Source organism: Toxorhynchites rutilus, chromosome 3 (assembly GCF_029784135.1).
Source record: "Toxorhynchites rutilus septentrionalis strain SRP chromosome 3, ASM2978413v1, whole genome shotgun sequence".
In the NCBI taxonomy this organism is placed as follows: Eukaryota; Metazoa; Arthropoda; class Insecta; order Diptera; family Culicidae; genus Toxorhynchites; species Toxorhynchites rutilus.
Window position 1 is genome coordinate 206032626 of NC_073746.1, and position 21936 is coordinate 206054561.

Here is a 21936-nt window from a genome sequence, read left to right on the forward strand (position 1 = left end):
TCCTCACAATGTTGTACTTCTGACAATGAAAGGCGAACTCTCCTGCAAATAAGGGCTCCCAGAAATGCAAATTGCATGGTGCATTCACTGACCGTTGTTCCCCTCTTCTGACCACATCTTCTTTGATTCACGAACGACGAAAAATTGTTTCCCCATTTTTGTTTTTGATATCTAGGTCAGTGTATTCCAAATGCCCTCTAGCAAACTGAAGTCAGTATTATAAGTACAATATGATGAGCAACGAAACTTTCCGGTATCTATGTCCTATGAAATGTTCCTGAACAAGTATCCGACGAATTGTTCTTATTTATAGCTACTGATATAGAAGGATCCTTATAATCCGGCCGCTTGATATAAGCCCCGTCACTTTAAGTCGTTTTTTGTTATCTTCCGGTAGACAAGACTTATTTTGGTGCTCCAAAAGCAACGGTTTTCGATTTTTCGATGACATTGACGCTTTCTCGTTGCGATTTTCCCTTGTCGTTAAGCATTACATCAATTTGGTTCTGTTCAAAATTTCTTTCTGACTCAATCAAATACAAAATTAATAAAATGAATGACTATTTATGTATTCTTTCATTCTTGTGAAATATTCATATGTCCTCAAAGAAGCTATGTGTTCAAACCATCGAACTATGTTGCGGTATGATTGTTGTGTCCATGCTTTTTGGCACAATTTTATGAACATATGAAACAGGTTCGTCTGTTAATCAACTAGTTTTGTAAAACGCTACCACAAGTGTTTGCCAAGTAGCATCACTTTGATGCTTCTGGACCTGCCTCCTTTAGATATTTGCCTGACGTAGGACTACGTCCTTCAGTAAGGGTGCTAAACCAGAAAAAATGTCTCATTTTATGAAACAGTTTCAACGTTGAGAACTATTTTGGTGCAATTGAATTGCAAATTTTCTAAGAATTGTTTGATATGCTATTTATTACGATTCTCTAATTCGTAAATAGTATAAATTGACAAAAAATTTAAGAGTTTCTATTTTATGATAAATTTGTTCTCACCTACTCGTGCTGTCAATGAAGAGCACCTAATGCAGTGGCAAGACACAATTTTTATATGCCACTACTTGTTTTTCGGGGCTCTTGCATCGGACTGTTACTGAGGATGAAAATTGGACCTATCAAGACCATCCAAAGCAAAATAAAAACGGGGGGAGGGGGGGCGGTGGCGGAGAAAAAACCGCTACAATATGAACAAAGACGCGATAAAGTAATTTTGCTGCTCTACAACGCTCGGTCAAATATTGCACAGAGAAACATCACAGCATCACCCCATTACTCTCCCCCTCGGGCGTACTCCAGATGAATTCACAAAATGTTTCTCTGAATGATATTTCGGAACGTTTCTTCCATTTCATCAATACAGCTTGTTTCCAGTCAACAAGCTGTTTTCACTATAATCACACATGATTGGAAAATGCGGCTCTTGAAGTTCACACAACAATAAACAGGACATTCGATAATAAAGGGATAAAACAGATTTTGGTTGCGATATTGGGCTGTGTTGTTAGACACTCTGCATATACACATATGTACATTTGGGGACCAATGAAAATGGTCATCTCGAATTTGAATAAGTTACCCCATAAAAAATGTGAATTTGTTAAATTTTATACATTAAGATAATTATAGTGTAGTTATATCCTCCAAAATTACACAGGTTGCAAGTAAAAAAAGGTTTTCCTCTACGCTACCAGGTAATAAACAAACATACAAACAAAAAATGTTCACTACCTCAAAAAAAAAACACCCTATGCAAAATATCAGCTCAATCTTATGGGAGAGTGGCGCAAAGCGGTCAAAGTATGAGTTGTTTGAAAATCAAAAAATCACCCAAGGGGGGAGTAAAGCAAATCAGGGGTTTCGACAAAAAAAATGTTAATGCCAATTGTCTTAAAATTGTATGAAACGTCGAGATTTAGTGTCATCTCGAAAAAAAATTGTCAAAACGAATAATTGCACATTTGATCCTCTAATTGGTAATTTTTGTAAACATCATTTGCGCAAGTTTCTACAACACGATATATTTTTCAGAGTGTTTTCAACCATTTTACTATATTGTGTAATTTGCACACTTTTTTAATGGTTATTTGTTAGATTTTCGATGATTTTCCAGTTTGAACTTGTTTTTCACAATGTGTTGTGTTTGTTGATATGTCAGATTACAGGTCTCAATCGCCTCTAATGCGAAGCTGAGTGGCACCTCGGTTTGTCCAATTAGAGGAAAATCTCTGTACATGTCTAAACCATTTTGAAAACCTCGTGATTGTCTGTGACAGAGCATATTCTCTCTGTACATGATTACTTTTCTAGACTAACTACGAACAATCGGATACTTCTAATCATTGCCCATTCCAATCCAAAGGAATCCTCATCTGAATCCTGTCATGATTCGGCTTTGTAAACCGTTTCATCGTCGATATTCGACCTTCTAGTTTTGTTTTCCGCCAAACATCCGCAAATAAAAAAACAACAACTAAAATAATATGGTGAGCCAACGACGCAATGACTTGCGTCTGATTCGGTTGATTTTAAGGCGTGAAGATCACTTCCGATCACTTCACAATTACGAAGATCACACCAAATCGGATCGATTTTCAAATGACAATCTCTTTTGGGTGTTTTCAACTATGATATTTCGATGAAAGATGGTGTAAAAATGGGCGTCTTCAGCTCAGGAACCAAACAATCATGAAATAGAAATAAATGTACGCGATCTGACGTGTGTAGAGTTTAGTGTGCAGCGCGTAAAGACACCAACGTTTACGTTGGGTCTTTTCCGTTCAAAATAAACAATACGACAATAATATCAATAATTCAATGCTTCCTTCCTGAAAGAGAGCGGGGAGCGGATTCGTGTTTCCATTGAATGATGCCATCCGTCACGTCACGGTTCGGTGCAAAAAGTAACTTGCTAATGATTCCATGGGTCGTCGGTTTATGGTGAAGCAGTCACAGTATGTGAAGTTAACATTCATTCTCGGGCACTTGCAAGCGCGATGTGAAAGCAAAAACAAAAATACGTTAAAGGCATTCAATTTCCTCTACGATCTTGATCTCACGTTCTACCATTCTTACCGGGAGAATGAAGTTTACAAGGAAAACACAACAAAAAAACCCTCGTCGGCAATAAACATTTGGGTAGTAAAGAGACGACTATACGCTCGAAGGAAGCATAAAGCAGGGAATAGCCAAAGAATGACGAAGTAACTTAAGATTCCCATGAAGTGCCAGGTAAAAAGTGCAGGTTGATTTTGTATTCCTATCGAGTATAATCTTACCTTCTATTTCAACCGTCGGGATCTCTTGCTTGGATGAGTCAAACACGACGACGGTGTTGTTGGTGTTCTAACCGTTTGTATAGGAGTTGTGTCTGTGTCTGTGTGCGACCTGTGTATATTTAGTTGAGAACAAGATCTCTTATTTTTGTTCTTGATCGTTTGCCCCAAGAATGTGGCTTTTCGGATGAATAACAACAAGAGAAGTGCCGACCCCTCTCTTCCATTGTTAGTCTTAGACTCATCAAGCCTTATACATATGTTATAATTTCGTTATACAGCTGTTTCATTCATTCTTGCGAACGTTCTAGGTTCGGCCCAGAATTATGAATTAGGATTTTTCCACATAATATAAACCATAATCGGGAAAAATTCCAGTCATGTTTTACACTGAGTTTATTTGAATTTTCCGTTGAATTTGCGTTTCATAATTCCGCTCACAGTACCCACATGTATTATTCATGTTTTCATCCACTGGCAAACAATATTGAGATATTCATAGAGAAATAACGCATTACGGTGTGATATATAAGATAAAATTAGGGGAAGATAGGGTATGACGTCCATCTTAAGCAGAACAGGATGAAACATGTATTTTTTATTACATATTTCAACGTTTCCTCACATCCACAATGTAGCCACATCTATTTTCTTTGTAACGAAATGAACTAAAACCGACAAAAATAACAAAAATTCTAAACGCATATTTATTACGCCATTTTTAAATAAACGCCGAACACACCGAAGAATTTTGAATCCAATATTTTTGTTTACAAACTTATTAAGATGTGCCACTGTTCACAAATATATAGCTAGGTGCCGCTGTTCAGCTTTTATTTTGATTTTAAGATTTGTACTACTCGTAATAATGGAAGGATTTTAGTAGTCAGAACCATTGAAATAATTTTGTTCGTTCTGGTTTTAATTTCATAAAACAAGTACAGCTATGAGAAAATGATTTTATGCTTTTCAGAAACCATCTAGGTATAAAACAATTGCAGTAAATATCTGAGTGATTTGGTAACACTGATATTGACTAACTCTTTTTTAATCTCCATACTGAAGCGATGTGTCCCGTTATGTCGGATTAGAAAATTGTATTTTAATATGAGAATGTTTTTTTAGCATTTCGATAGCTCTGGTAACATTCGAGAGTGTATTGAGGATGGTAAAATTTAAATTAGTTTGATAATATTTCAAAACTTTGAATCAAAAGTCTTATAACAGAAGTGGCCAAATGAGTGGCATGAAATCATACAACGTTGTTCTGCCATATAAATTGTTTCTATTGAATATTTTGGTCGTTGAATAAAAAAAAAACTACTATATTGTAAGTATGTATGCAAGTCTATCAAATTAATCGAATGTGATCGATAAAATAGAACGAATGCAACGATTTGAACGAAAATGTTGCCGGAAACGACGGTGCGCAATGTCATTCGCTAAACAAACGTCAATATCTGTGATGGTGAATAATTGTTCGCCAGTTATCAGTATCATTATCAGTATTCGTTGACATATTGAACACCCGCCTACGCTTATGACCGTGTTGCTGGTGAAATCTTTAGGAACACACTATAACTTTCATATTATGCTTTTTCCATCTGTCATGCAAAGTTACAGACCTGGAAATGGCAAAGACTGTGTCGGATTTGCTCATGATAGCTTCTCGCAAGGTCATGTATTCTTCCACACACCGCTCTGGTCGTGGGAATCGCAGTTGTTAGTGCGAGTTGCCACATTTAATTCTGTATTTTTTTCTGAAAAAATGTGTATATCTGTATTTCAAGCAAAAAAAAATCTGTATCGAAGAATTAAAGGAAAAAAGGAGAATAAAGGTTTATTTTCATTTTGAATTAATTTTTCTTATTTATGGGTTGTTAAAGTCGTATTGATACAACAAAATAAATCACAAAAAAGTTTTTTTTCATAATCCTCTGAATTGTATGATATTTATACATGGTTTTGTTAAATATTGCTTTCAAATTTTTCGTTAATTTCATCTTTGAAGCTCTTTCTTGAGCCGATACATAGTTCTTCGCTTTCAAAATATAATCTATAATTGGGGCTGCCAACCGATTTCCGGATATTTTTTTGTTGGCATTATAAAGCGAAAACATTCGCTCAACACACGCTGAAGAATGTGATCGAAAAGTGTCTTACAAACGACCTTAGGAAAGGATACAAAAATTTTTCATTACGCCTTTTGACATCCAACAGCTGGGATCAAGTTATATTTGATTCACTCAATTCTTGCCCATAAGATTCGCTTTGAGTAGTCTGAATTCGTAATCCAAGCCTTGTATTTTACCTGCTGCAACGAATTAAGGAAATTGGTGCATCAAATCATTAAGGTTCGATAGCTTAACGAAATTTTGAGGGTTTATAAAGGCCGCAGTTTTGATAACCGGATCGTTGGAATCAAATCGCTTTGAAATCTATTTCACGAGTTCAATATAGAAGTCACGACAAATCAATTTGGTTGGCTTCCTAGCTGGATCCGATCCCTTTTCAGCTTCTTCTGCATCGATACCAACGTGAACATCCTCAGGCTTGTTCAGAAAGTCTTCAAAATCTTTCACATCAAGTTCAGCATCAGTGAATCGTTGCACGTAGCTTTCCAATCATGGGTTACCCAACATGATCATCAATAACATTCTTGTCTTATTATAAAGTTCACAAAATTGAGAACTTCCTAATTGAAGAGAACAATTGACATTATTGATGAGCGGTAGAACAAAGTTTAGGAACAGCATAATCGGTTTAGTCATAGGATCGTTTAACATGTTCGTCGCCCTGTTACCCAGACACTTTCCTCGTTCAAATTGAATAGGATTATTTTTAAGGGAATATGATAGAATAGGCTCCTGCAGCTCGGATAAGCGCACCAGTCGCAGGAAGTGTGTTAAAAAGTCACATCGCTATCGACCGGGAACTTTGCGTGAAATTCGTCGCTATCAGAAGTCGACCGAATTGCTGATCCGCAAGCTAGCTTTGCAGCATTTGGTTCGTGGAATTGCTCAGGACTTCAAAACCGACTTGCGCTTCCAAAGTTCCGCGGTTATGACGCTGCAGGAGAACTATTCGAAGATACCAATTTGTGTGCTATCCATGCAAAACGCGTCACATCATGCCCAAGGACATCCAGCTGGCCCATCGTATCCGAGGAGAGCGTGCTAAATTAGCTTAGCATATAATCAACGGCCCTTTTCAGGGCTCCAAATTTGAAGGATTAGAGCTCAGAAAAGTTTTTTGCAGGCCGAACTGAAATGAGCATTTGGCGAAAATCGTGGTGTCGATGATAATTCGATACCGATAGGGGCCATGGATATGGATTTGATAGTGAAGAATATGAAATACATGACATGGTGTAGTGAATATTTCCCCATATCGAAGAAATCACTTTGATGAAACTGCATTATAAAATTATTTGTGTACGAATGCCGCAATCGATAGTCGACTCTAATTTGCACTGGGTAATTTCCTCGGAAGACTCGATTGCTTCTTTGAGCATTAATAATCTCTTTCTGGCAAAACGAAGTGGTATGAATCACATTATTCGAAAGATAAAATGAAGATGTTTTCTGCCAATTTCCTTCAACCTCCAAACATCTCTTTCTCCCGTTTGTCGTTATTGCGTTCGCTAATCCTTTCTCACAACACCCATTTCTCGTTTGAGAAATTGTTGAGTAAACATCGTTTGCCAGTGCGCGTAGACCGGGCATTCCTTAAGATTCATTGTACCTCTAATAAATTGCCGAAAGACGTGGTCTTATTTTGATCGCACTTGATTGAAAAATCCAAAACGAAATGTATTTGGTCGCAGCATTATATGAGTAGGAAGCAAATAATTGCTCGAAAATTACATGATTTTCGCGATGTGAAAATTTTTCCGTTTTTCATGTTATGCATCCAATATTGGATACGAAAATTATCTACTGATGGGGAAAAATAATATTCAGAAGCTTTCCTGTCAATTGCGATTGAATGAAAAATCACAAAACCAACTCCCAATCCCAGGGGAACTGGTAGATTATTTTTCAGCAACGATGATAGCAACGAGGGTTCCGCGCGTGTATGTGTGTGGCGGCTGCTCCGATGTTTCAAGCGGAACCGTGGCATCACTCTCCTCCTGATGGATTCCCTTCTGGCCTAAGGTGCACAAACAGACTCTTGGTGACACCGTTCATCAGCGCTTTCATGATAAACGAAGTTAGCTTCACCACAACAGCAATGTTCCAATCGCTGTTGAATTATAACTGAGTGGGTTTACGAGCGGCGCTCACTTATATACCAATTGGTGATTTCAATAGCCTGTTTTGAAAATGCCGCAAATTTTTTGGGTAAAAAAGTAACAAGTATCAAAATCTCGGTCTCCGGCGTAACGCTTTCGTTTTCGAAACTTTGATTTTACACCCCGGTATAGAAATGAAAGACGTAGTCCTACGTCAAAAAAATCATGGTATCTATGTATACAAAATATATTAAATTTAATATTTAACACGTTGAGCCCCTACCGAAATAGGGGACCGACATAGAACTTTTCGTCTGGCCCGTGTCGGTCCCAGCGAATCGATAGGGGACTTTTCTAAATATCCTTTTGTAACTTTGTTGTTGCCGTTCCCAATGCCGACACTCTCCAAAAAAAAGTCTACTGTCGGTCCGGTGATATTGGCGCAAAAAAGACGGAAAATTCAGTGTCAGTCCCCACGGACCGACGCGGGGCTTAACGTGTTAAAATTGAATTTAAAAAAATCTGTAAATTCTGTTTGTTTTTGCAGAATATCTGTAATTTTGTATGTACAGATTCTGTGTCTGAAATACAGAATATTCTGTATATGTGGCAACCCTGCGATCGTGTGTGTCAACGATGAATTACAGATTATTGTTTTTTTCTTCGAATCACAATTTCTCGCGCCACTGTGCATTCGCCTACTCTGAGAGTGGTTTTTGAAGACTCTAATTGAAGTCAAATCAAGAAGTGTTCAAAAACATATAGCAGGGAAAGGGAAAAAAGGAGTTGGGTGTCAAACGCGTAGTAGAAGTCTTCTATCCATTATAGAAACAATCAAGTTTATCGTGCAAGTTCGTATAAAATAATAAAAATACCCAAGAAAACACAAACTTTTCAATTCTACACCTCGGAAATGTTACTTACTTCCTCAATTCTGAAATATTCTACTCAACACCCTGTGTTGATGGATATTCAAGAAAATAGACCTCAGAACAATCTCGAGATAAATTCACGATATTTTATCAAAGACGTAAACACGAGAGCGAGAGTTATCATTCCATGATGCTTTTCATATCAAATCGCATCCCGAAACACACGAGATGCATCCTCCTGAGGCATGTCAGAAGAACAGTAGTAAAATGTGACATACCCAAACGACCAGCACTACTCATTCAGATTATTTATGTGCGCGCGTGATTGTAATCTGCCAACAAAATCTACTTCCTCGTGGTTCTGCTGTTCTCTCGGCGTTTTGTTCACACAAACGCAACAAATTGTTAAAACTCCCCCTCGTGTAGTTAGAGATACTCTTCTGACTACACAAATCCATACACATGTACACATCTCTGAAGCTGCTGGCATAGTTTATTTGAATATACAACACAACTCTTTTGATAAAATATGTGAATCACGCTTGTGGCGCTTATTTCCATAGTAGTTATATCGTGGAATGCAAGCCCATTAACATCGCCTGTTTTTTCCCTCCTCTCGTTCGCTTGGCAGGTCCCGTCGACGTTCCGGCTCTAGCATCGTTGTCTTAGGTGGTGATGACACACTGAAGCCTAACCTGCCTATTGATGACTATCAGGGGGACTTTGAGATGTACAATATGATTGCCGCAAATCAGGATAATGGTAAATAATCGGAACGAAGCTTATCCGGCGATATTTAACTTCAATTTTACCCACTTATTTTAGGGCCACATCGGGAGATGGCAGTTGATGTACCTGAATCATTCATAGCTCGCAACAAAACACCACCACGATATCCACCGCCGCGCAGCACAACACAGGTAAATCATGTTTCCAATGCAATGCCACAAGTACCGAAACATGCAAACGGAGGTGTCTCCTTGGAGCTGGAACCTCTTGACGGTTATAGTGAGAAAAACTCTTCTTCGCTCGACAGTAGTAATGAGTTTTACAAGAAAAATTCCAGCAAAGGACCATCGTCTCTTGGTTCCACATGCGAATCGATCGGTTTCGACTCGATGAACTATCTGAAAAACTCAAGAGGTTCACTCAGTACAAGGAGCTCCTCGTCGGGTGACCAGGGACCACCCGAGTATTATATAGGGCCGCATCGAGAGCTTCCAGTAGACGTTCCGGATAGTTTTGTTGAAGTTATTAAGGCACCACCCCGCTATCCACCGCCTAAAGCGTTGATCATTAAAGAGGTTGTCAAAAAGCAAGAATCATCCTCATCCAACGAATCTATCAATAAGCCAAAACCACAACCACAAGCACCAACGCGCAATGAGGTATTTTTTTATCATCCATGCATCATCACTTTTATTATTATTTCTATCAGTTTCATTACTACTTGTTTTCTTACATATCATTGCCATAATTTCCACTGTCATCACACTTGGTGAACAAACCATCACGGAACCCTCTTTGTACACATCCTGTCTCAATTATTTTTATTTATTTTTTTTCACTTTGAACAAAACGAAGAACATCAACGTCGACGATCCAACAAGTAATGATTTACAGTGATTGGCAAAATGAAGTCCCCACCCTTTTTTTCATTTTTTTTTTGTTCAAATATAAAGTAAACACATCGTAATCATTCTTAAAATCTTGTTCATGAATTTCATTCGTTTTGCTCTGAGAAAAACAAAGGTTTTTCTTATAGTTTATCTTATATGACCTTCAAAACCTCCTGTAAGCGCTTCGACATATTTTCAGAGAGAGAAGCTTCAGAGCTTCAAAATAATTGTTTTTATTGGTGACATCGGTTTTTTCGACCCTGGCGTCGAGGATGGCCCACAGGTTTTCAATAGGATAAAGATCCGGGCTTTGTGGGGGCCATTTAAGGAGTTTGATGCGACAAAACCGGAAGAATGACTTTGTTACCTTGGCCGTGTGCTTCGGATCGTTATCCTGCTGAAAAACAAAGCTCTTTTCAAGGCACGTCTTGATGAGGGAGACCTCGAGATTTTCACTCAGGATGTTGCAGTCCCACTCTGCCGTCGTGATTTCGTCAGTCTTCACCAAGCTGCCCTCCTCACCCCATGAAAAGCTCTCCCACTACAACACGTCGCCTTCTCCGGGCTTGACCCCTTGGACGGGACGCTCCTGTAGCTCTTTACCCGACTTGCGCCACACACGAAACCCGTCTCTTTCGACTGAAAAGCTCGAATTTGAATTCGTCTGTCCACAGCACCGTTTTTCAGTACTCCAGCGGCTTATCAATGTGCTGCTTTGCGAAAGTGAGCCGTTTGGCCTTGTTCGCCTAGCTAATGAAAGGCCGTTTCAAAGTCATCCTGCTGTTGAACCAGGACGCTTCGATGCGACGACGGACAGCCCGATGCGAAACCGAAAGCTAAAGCTCTTCCTAAAAATGCCGAACTTTCCGATTCTTCTTCACTTCCCGGGTGACCTTCTTGTTTGTTCAGGTATCTGTTTTGAGTTTCCTTCCTCTGTCTGGGCGATTCACCACCGATCCGAACGTTTTCGGCTTCTTAATAATTTTTCCGACTGCTGCATTCCTGATGTCCGTATGTCGGTTGCCAAGAACCGCCTGGTGCGATTCGCTGTCCTCGAACATCTCAAACGTCCAACTTTCGGATGCACAAAGGAAAAAAAATTAAAATAACTGCGTTTTCCATTTTTTTCAACTTCACCAAGTGCGAATACGCATACAAATGCTTCAGAGCGTCAAAACGTCAAAATACTCAAAACATAAAAAATCGTGTGGTCTCACGATAGAAACTTATCGAAAATATATCGATTTTCACAGTGCCCAAAGTGGTGTTTTGGAATACAAACTGTTCTTTGTTTATAAGAAAAAAAATTATTTTCTCAGTGCAACATGAATGAACATAAGAACATAATAAATTACGTTGTAAGAATGATTAAGATGTGTTCAATTTTTATTTTAACCAAAAAAATGAAAGAAATGAAAAAAAAATAAGTGACACTTTATTTTGCGAATCACTGTATGCATAGGCCACACGTTCCCACGACACATTTTTCCGCAAACAGTTCATTACTTAGTATTAGAATTACATACCATTGTATCGACATTTCTTTATTTACTGGGGTCTTTAAAATATATGTTCGATAAGATTTAAGGGTTACATTCACCCGAATACCATTCACCCGAAACACGTTTACCCGAATGACATTCACCTGAATGCAACAAATACAAATGTAACAAATGCAACATATGCCCGAATGGACATTTACCCAAACGCAACAAACTCGAATGCGACATTTACCCGAATGCAATATTTACCCAAATGTAACAAATACTCGAATGCGAAATTTACCCGAGTGTAACATTTACCCGAATCGAACGTTTACTCGAATGAAGAAGGAAAAATTCCGACAAATCAGATTATGAGTTTTGTTGAATCTCCTGTTGCTAAATAAGATTATATCAAAACAACATGGAAGAACAACAAAAATACGGAGTAAAATGAGAAATTGTAATGATTAAATTCGAAAGTGATGTTGAAAACATCGCTGTGTCATATTTGGAAATTAGTGTAGGCACGAACAACATGCCGTCATTTTTCTGTATTGCTCTTCAAGGCTAAGAGATCATTTAGAAATGAGCACGGGTTATGGAATATTTCGAAAATTAAGCAGGTAATTTTATCCTAACAAATAAAAAAAATGCCATGGAAATGTAAATAGAATTGATAAAAAAAATGGTACTTACATATTCACGTCACCGCAGCGCAATGTTCATCATGCCCATTTTCATTTTAGGGAAAGCTGAGAATTTTTCACATAACATTTAATAATCGTTTTTGAGTTATGATTCTTCAAAGTTACCGGATGGTTCAAAAAATCATTTTTCCCTTTTTTCCCAAAAATGACTTTTTTCAAAAATTTATTACTTTTGAACTACTGGACCGATTCAGACGATCGACATATCAAATTAAAGTCTACTATTAAAGCCTTTTTTGATAAAAATAACACACTTGCCAATTAATTGGATTATAGTCACGTACATCCAGTCTAGTAGCATAGAAATATTGAACGAAAACTGAAAACATGTTAACTTTGAAAAATCATAATTAAAAACCAAAAAGAACACCTCTCTGGTATTCGGATGTATCATGTATTATGAAAAAACCTCAGCTTTCAGGAAAAAAATTTAAAAAATATGGCGCTCTTGGTCCTGAAACGATGTAGGCTATAGAAAACGAATATAATCCATAATTACGAAAACAAAATCCATTTCTATTCAGAATGTTTTTTTTTTTCAAAAAAAAGTCTAGCTTATTGGCTTTAATTTTATATGTCGATCATCTGAATCGGTCTAGTAGATCAAAAGTTATATATAAATTTATTTTTTGTAGTGGAAAAAATGGGAAAAATGATTTTCGGACCATCGGTTAACTTTGAAATAATAACTCAAAAACGAAAAAAACGCCTCCCTGGTTTCGAGATATGCTATGTGAAAAATTCTCAGGAAATTCCAGGAAAAATATAAAAAAATTATAGCGCCTTTGGTCCCGAGACCATGAAAACTATAAAAAATAAATACATTATTGAACGAAAACATAATTCAAATGTTCTGCAACTGTAGTATTTTTCCAAAAAAGACCAGCTAATTGGCTTCAATTTAATATGTCGTACATCTGAATTGGTATACAGCTCGGACTCGATTATATACAGTTTCTAATTTCTTTTCACTGAATATAATCGAATGCTGTATATAATCGAGTCAAAAAAAAATTTTTTAATTCGTTTTATTTTGCATGTATATTTCGTTTTTTGAATATAAAGAAGGAATTTGATTTTTGACTCATCCTCTTAAAGCCAGAAAACACCTTTCTCACATGAAAAAAATAAATTTATCCAGTTTCTCTCAGGAGGTGATAGCCAATCATATTTCATGAAAAAAAATCTTCTACGCATATGCTCGAATTTCAGCAATGGCAGAGTTATAGAACTTTTTTTTTGTCCAGGACTCTGTTGTCTCAAACTGGCTCTACATTACAAAGTACGCTATGGAAGACGATTCTGTTGCTTTCATTTGAAAGATGAGAAAATTTATTACAGGATATAGTAGTAGAACATCTAAATTAGTGGATTGACATTTTGGAAGTGAAAAACTTAAAAATTAATACTTTTCAATGTGTTATTATTAATTTCATCCTAAAAATTTCAATTAAACTAGATTGTTTCGATCAATTAAATTGAAGCTCTTTAACCGCTCTACAATTTGTTATTTGACACTCAACTTCGACCTCTTTTAATTTGGCTGCAATATCGATATAAACAATTCCTGGTGAAAATTCAAGCAAAATCTTCAAAAATCACGATTTTTACCCCACTGTACATGTAATAACCACTTAAATTACACCTTGACGTTGAAAGGTTACATTTCTTCTTGAAATAAGTCATATTTGAAATATTAAATAAAAAATATTTATTTCCAAACTGTATATAATCGAGTCCAAAATTGGATATAATCGAATCACATATAATCGAGTCTGTATATAATCGAATCCGGCCTGTAGTGGTTCAAAAGTTATGATTTTTTTTTAAAAGTCATTTTTGGCAAAAATCACTGGATGGATTTTTCGGACCACCCTAAAATGGAAATGGTCTCCCCAACGAGAAATGAAAAAAATACGACTCTAATAATTTGCGATAAAGAACAAAACTACCACTTTTGACGACAATCTGAGAAACACTATATTGGTTTGGCATTGAATGGCTGTATAATAAAATTGCGCTGCGGTGGCGTTAATACGCAAGGACAGGAAAAAATAATAAAATTTGGTCATCTCAATCCTGAACGTGTGTTTCCGTGTTTGGATTGGATTTAACAAACGTGAATATCTCAATTCAATAATTACGAAAATTATTCCTTCTTTGACTATGAGCTCCTCTGTCGAGTGGTGTTCAACTTAATTTATTATCAATACTATTGACAAAATTTTATTTTTTAGTATGTCCTTTCTTTCTCATTCGGGATTGTTTGACATTCGGGTAAACGTTCGATCCATGTGAATGGTATTCGAGTGACCTTGTTTCTCGTAAATGCTCTAGAATCTCGTTATAATACTGTTCTTTTATCTCCTTCCAACGCATAATCTGTCTTTTTTTTCTTTTTTTTTCAACAGATTTCAATATCTGATTCTATGAATTTTTAGTCGACTGCTTGAAACTGACAACCATGAAAGTCCATCATTCATACAAAATTAATAATTTTATTAATATAAAAGTGAAACTATATATCTTTTTCGTAACTTTGGACGCAATATACGAGTTTTTGTATACGATATCATTTTGATAACGCTTATCAGGATTTAATATGAAGATAGCTTCTAATCAAATACAGCTGTAAATATTACATTCGGGTAAATGTTACTTTCGGGCAAATATTGCATTCGAGTAAATGTCGCATTCTATGTCGTTCATTAAGTGGGTGTTTTTTAACTGGACTTCTCTTTAACTAGCCGTGCGTTAACTGGACTGCAGCTGTATATCAGAGTTATTGAACTTTTATTTGTTTTGGTCTCGGTTCGCCTTAAACTAGGTCAAATTCAAAGAGTACGCTACTTGGATCGATTCCTATCTGTTTGAATTTAACTGCAATATGTCTTTTATATCTTATTAAGGGGGTATTCTAGTGTAGAGACACGAATTTCGGACGTTTTTTCGAACTCCGTAAAAATAAAACAAAGAATATTTTTACTATCCATTATATCATTATTCGTTTATCTATCTTTCAACAATAAAACAAAAATAGGACGGAAAAAAAATATTCATAATTAGAATAGTTACATGCTGGTGAAGTGAGGATGTTCAAAAAAAAGTTGTGCCATGGCGTACACGATTCCAGTCCTTCTGGTTATCTGAAACAAAAAAATCGAACAGATTCTGAATCAGTAAAGATGTCGCTATGGCATGAACCTCGGACAAGTCAAAAACATGGGTTTTAACAAAATGGCGGCCGTTTGAAAACAAAAATGCTGTTTAAAACGTTTTTTTTTTGCGTTTACCGATTTTTTAAAAATAGTAAAATTAAAAAGTTATAATTTTTTATTGGTTCATGCGATAGAGAGATGTATGCAGATTATTTTCATATAAATTTGACATAAATCGGTTCAGTAGAACTTGAGATATCGTGTACGCCATGGCACAACTTTTTTTTGAACACCCTCATTCACCAGCATTTAACTATTCTAATTATGAATATTTTTTTTCCGTCCTATTTTTGTTTTATTGTTGAAAGATAGATAAACGAATAATGATATAATGGATAGTAAAAATATTCTTTGTTTTATTTTTACGGAGTTCGAAAAAACGTCCGAAATTCGTGTCTCTACACTAGAATACCCCCTTAAACACCTTTGAAAGAATCGTCAATTAGAATCTTCGAAAGCCACGAATTATTCTCCACTGTTTTTTAACAGTATACTCGATAACTATGTGAGACATTGGTGATATGGCTCACGAGCAATAACAAAACCATCTAGTATGTCGTGGAAATTAAATCCAGTTGAAAGCGAACAGAGGCCTAAACAAGATAAGTTCAACGCTGTATCAATATCATTATGATGATCCTAAAATATTCTGAGTCAGCTACCTATCACCCTGTACATATTTTTTATTCGACAATGCCAACATGAAAATACCTTCAATTTAACTACTCAACTTTTTCTTATGTCGACTCAATGTTTTTTTTCCTCCCGAATTCTAAGTGGACATTTTATGTGATGAATATAAACCACCGAAATTATTCTATAACTTATATTTTTTAACACGACACAACGAAACCAGTTGGTAGCCGAACAGTGCCAAAACGCGAGCTTACCCCCTTTCTGATATTGGTCATACCTGTGTTGTCCCATTGTTTATCGCTTATGCATTTTGGGTTTCGAAGCAACCACGTCTATCATCGAGGGTATCCCCAAATCGGGTGTGTATGCAGTAAAATGACAAATAAATGTTGAAAATGACTTCTACACAGTGTCAATTAATTAGAAATGTTCTAAAATATCGAGAAAGAAGACCAGTTTATACCGATGTAGGAAAACATGTTTGCAAGAGAATAGATTTATCGACGAATGATTTGACTTTCGAAGAGGTGTGAAACAATGTACAATAAGACTCTTTGGTTGGCACCATACAGGATAATCTCCGATTACCTGTTACGCATATCGTACCTGAAATGGGTCTAGAGCACCAAGTAATGAAATCCCTTAGCCAGTAGTAGTTTGCTAGCTGAGTAATCCTTTTAGTCTCCTCTTCTCTGTATCCGTAGCTTCTAACTTTTCGACCGAACAACGTAAATCTTCCCCGCCTTAGCTCATTAAAAGTCATTTCGCAATCTGCGCGCTCTTCCTATGTATTGCAGCTCAACGGTTCAGTCAAACCAATACCACCTCCCCGCGATCATCTACGAATAGAGAAAGACGGCCGACTGACGAATCGCGCTCCGGTGCCAGCACCACAAGTGCCAGATCGAAAAGTGGTGCCGACGACTCCGCAACAATTGCACCAACATATAGGCCAAATACTGGAGCCGACACCCGATCAGCTGGATAGTATTAAAAAATTCCAGGTAAGTCCATTCACTTTGTCGCCCTACCTGTTGTAATGTTTCATGCATAATGAGCTGGAGTGATTTATCATGGGTACAAACATTTCTCAAAAGGTTGTTATCCAGACAATGTATGACCAAAAGGGACCCATGATAATGGTTGCAGTCTGTTATTTGAACAGTAATCTGTCGTTATGAAAGGTCCGATACCATGATTCGTATATGCGCAATTGGAAAAATTAATATCACGAAGACACAATCATCTCTGTAAACCTAGCATAATGACATTACAGTGTCTAATTTTGCAATGCCAGACAAATAAACAGAATATGCATTTTAAGACCATTTCTAGACCGAATTGGACCCATTGCAAATGATATATTTCGGAGATTGGATAAATGGGAAAACCCTAAGATCGGCATATTTTAGGGTAACGAAAACAAAGTAGTAAAAATATTGGAAAAATATATTTATCCATCTATATAAGTAAAAATGGACCGCCAAATGCGTTCGTAAGCGCAAAACCCGGGGAAGGAATGGTCTGATTTGAGCCGGCTTTGTATTGTTGTGTTCGTCTCGGCTCCTAGATCAATGTTACGGATAAAAATTTCGGAAAACGCTTTCAAAAATCGGAAAATTCTTGAATTCCATTCCATGTTTTTTTGCAAAAGAATCTTTAACGAAAATTGTATCCGATTCATATTATTCATATTATAATGACGAGTATCGTTAGAAGTATTAGGAAATATTAGGCTGTCGAAAAAGTCCTGCAGTATTTCCGCGAAGTGTCGTTGTAAGCGCGTAGTTCTAGTTGTATTCATTGTATCGAGTTATACTATAGCTTGTTGGAAAGGTATTTTTGCGCACTATAATATAGTCCTTGACAGTGTTTTGTTTGGTTAAGTCGTTCGTGAGTTATAGTGTCGCAAATATGGAGCAAAATAAAGAGAAAATCCGACATATTTTACAGTACTACTATGAAAAAGGCAAAAATGCATCTCAAGCTGCCAATAAAATTTGTGCAGTTTATGGACCCGATACAGTTTCCATTTCCACCGCACAACGATGGTTTCAACGTTTTCGTTCTGGTGTAGAGGTCGTCGAAGATGCGCCATGCTCCGGAAGGCCTGCCGTCGAAAATTGCGACAAAATCGCTAAATTAGCCGAGAAAGACCGGCATAGTAGCAGCCGTAGCATCGGCCAAGAGCTGCTACTATGCATCAGAGCATCAAACCGTTATTAACCATTTGAAGAAGCTTGGATTCACAAAGAAGCTCGATGTATGGGTGCCACACACGTTGACGCAAACAAACATCTTTGACCGTATCGAAGCATGTGAATCGCTGCTGAATCGCAACAAAATCGACCCGTTTCTGAAGCGGATGGTGACTGGCGATGAAAAGTGGGTCACTTACGACAACGTAAAGCGCAAACGGTCGTGGTCGAGGCCCGCTGACGGTGGCCAAGCCCTCATTAACAGCCAGGAAGGTTCTGCTGTGTGTTTGGTGGGATTGTCAAGGAATAATCTATTATGAGCTGCTTCCCTATGGCCAAACGCTCAATTCGGACCTGTACTGCCAACAACTGGACCGCTTGAAGGTAGCACTCATGAAGAAGAGGCCATCTTTGATAAACAGAGGCCGCATTGTCTTCCATCAGGACAACGCCAGGCCACACACTTCTTTGGTGACGCGCCAGAAGCTCCGGGAGCTCGGATGGGAGGTTCTTTTGCATCCGCCGTATAGTCCGGACCTTGCACCAAGTGACTACCACCTGTTTTTGCCCATGGCGAACGAGCTAGGTAGTCAGAAGTTAGCCACAAAAGAGGCCTGTGAAAATTGGCTATCCGAGTTTTTTGCAAATAAGGAAGCGAGCTTCTATAACAGGGGTATTATGAAGTTGGCATCTCGTTGGGAACAAGTCATCGAACAAAACGGCGCATATTTGACTTAAAACAGATGTAACTAATTTAATGAACAAATGAAAATTTAAAAAAAATACCGCAGGACTTTTTTGACAGCCTAATATATAGAAAGAAAACATTGTATTACGGCCAATAATAAGATCATTCAATGAATACTACTGGGATTTAATCAAGATCGTGGCTAGTAAGAAAACTAGCTGATCCGGGACGAAACTCCCCGGGTCAGCTAGCTTTTTAATATAATTTATGTTTGTTATATGAGCTTTGTCCAACGGTTCTCTAATATATGGATTCTGTACCCGGAGTAGATTATGTAGCTATGGATTATTTCGATTCGGAAATCAGGCTGTACCCATCGTGTTGAGAATTACATGATCACTGGGTAAGATTATTGAAACCATGGTTCAAACAGTACTCTCCAGATTTGCACACTTGCTGATATCGAAACCTCAACAACTCATCTAATGTGTTGTACGAATGTTCTATTTAGGGAAGCCGGGAATGAAAATTAAGGCGACTCTATTTTCTATAGTATTTGTCGCAAAGCCGCACGACTATTCCATTGAAAAACCAAAGCGAATAGGATCTCCAGAACACATTACCGGATGGCAACCTAGTATGGTGTAACATCTGATGTACCACAGGGAAACATAATTAGTCCATTCATTTTCATTCTGTTTGAGAATGACATGTGCTTTCGATTGTATTCTCCGAAAGAACCGTTTACTGATGACCTCAAAATTTCTACAGAGTTATTTCATCTGTCCTGTTGTTCAGAAGGTCGCCGTAGCCATCACGGTTGCGGAACTCTCATTCAGTGAACGACCGTGGATTTCAATACAGGACACTCCATTGATTGATCTTCTAATAGGAACTTTTCGAGGCTAGAGACGAAAGAACTTTGTAATGTAAAGGAAAAAAAATCAATCAGCAAAGCGGCATCGACGAGCTGAAGAAGTTGCGTCGTGAATATTACATGAGAAAGAACATAGCTAAATTCAAGAAGATCACATGATCACGCCAGCCCGACTCAACCAATCTGTTGTATCGTATCGGTAATAACGCGCTGGAGCGGGTCGAATCTATTCGCGAAGTTTTCCTGCCATCAATCTATCGCTCTACGGAGCCAGTTACGGACAAAATAGTTCATAAAATGAAATTATTAATGCTCATAGATTTGTAGTGTCGAAAACTATTTTTAAAACTAGAATCAGAGACACATTTTAACGTTCAGTCTGTACGGTTGTAAATCGAAGACGAAGAAACGAATAAATAAATATAAAAAATATAAGAACACTGAATATTACTGAGGAAAGTTTTTGTTGAACTTCTGGAGTCAAACGTGGGAATGTTTGTAGGTTTATTTTCAGACTGCGAAAATCGATGATCTGTATAATTTCCTCGAGTTCAGCTTTGGATTTGAAGTTGCGATTAAAATCGCATCTCGTTTTCATTCACAACGTGACACACTATCGTGCTTCCAAAGTTATGTTGACTGCTCGCTAGCCGCAGACTAGTTAATATAATTTTCGAATATTCTGCTTTTAAGCTTTCACCGTTAGCTCAAGTAGCCATTGAGTGGAGTTTACATTGTAGTATTTCTCTCTCCACAGTGTGCTTTAGTGCGACTGGTTCGCAGTGGTATTCGCAGTTGCTCGTTATTGACGGTACGGATAGGTAAGCACACAAATGAGCAGGAACAACATATCTTAGAGGTTTTTAAATTTGATTGGTATGCAATAAAAAAATATTAACTATAACATTTTTTCATAAAAACGTGACGTGATTTGGCATTCTCACTGGGATGCGAAGTTCTACGTCAAAATCAAGAAGAAATAAAAACGAATACCTATGGCGACAAGGTAATATTCTGAATTTAGTGATTTTTTTAGAGAAGACGGGAATGTATACAAAACATCCCAGTCGCAATGTTGATAATGTGCTAACTAGAACGCGTCTTTATTACTACTGTTCCCTGTCGTATTCGGTATGGTTCTGACAGTTATCGTAACCTTTGTCGCTTTTTCACTGAAATATTGAAATTAAGATGATCGTCGATTATCACATTCATATTTCAGCTCACATTTGCTCCCCCACCATGATTTACGCTCATTTAACAATTTTCAGTTGTTGACCACTACGTTTCCGATCTTGAGGTGTGCTATTTTGTCTAGTGTATCGATCGTTTTTATTGCCTCCATAGTAAGCATCTCACCTTCTCTCGTGTCTCGCCTATTGCCGCCAGGGAAACGTCACCTGCAAAACCAATGAGGTTGACCCCACCTTTGACAGTCCTTTGTAGATACCCTTACAAAGCGTTGGGGCCAGTATGTATCCGTATGGGAATGTAGAATCTTAGAGATCCTGTATGGACCCTACACCGGTAGTTTACGTTTTTTACGACTACTGTTTGTTATCAAAGCCTCGCCTTTTTTGTTTCATCGATTTCCCGAATATTTCGATGACGATAGCTTTGCCAGTGTAGAGTTCCCCTCCATGAAATAAACCTGCAACATTGAAAGTCTCATACGCCCTTCATTTTTTCTGGCTTAGATTGTAGTATAAGTTTTTGCTCCTTTCATACAGGCTCTTTCAGATTAAACGCTCATGCAAAAATAATCGAATAGCTCCTTAAAAAAAATTTTTCGCTCCGTCGATGGTAACATTGCATTCATCGCTTCGGGACGATAATAATCGGCCACTCGTTCAGTCTGATCGGATGGTTTTTAGTGTCAAGATGTACAATTTACAAGAACGTGTATTTTTAGTGAAATCGTATTACTCGAGCAACCGAAGCCTTAATGTAACTTTGTCCTCTTATGGTATAAATTTCGACATTTCTCGCCGTCGATTACATCCTTTGGAGGTACGTGAAGAACCGTTGCTATGCTAATAAGCCACAAAATTTTGAGGAACTTAGAGAAGAAATAACTCGGATTTTCAACAGCATCGAAATAATGTTAGGGTTG

At 37.5% G+C, this 21936-nt stretch overlaps 1 protein-coding gene across 4 annotated transcripts in view; it reads left to right on the forward strand.

Moving 5' to 3' along the window:
* The window catches only part of LOC129779964 (protein PALS1), a 135245-nt gene that overhangs the window by 70841 nt on the left and 42468 nt on the right, over nt 1-21936 (forward strand). For 3 of the 4 annotated variants that reach the window (XM_055787773.1, XM_055787776.1, XM_055787774.1), the window contains 3 exons: nt 9028-9158; nt 9222-9784; nt 16858-17064. In XM_055787773.1, the coding sequence (XP_055643748.1) occupies nt 9028-9158; nt 9222-9784; nt 16858-17064 (901 nt within the window). The remainder of the gene's footprint in view (nt 1-9027; nt 9159-9221; nt 9785-16857; nt 17065-21936) is intronic. The other variant, XM_055787775.1, reaches the window with a different exon arrangement.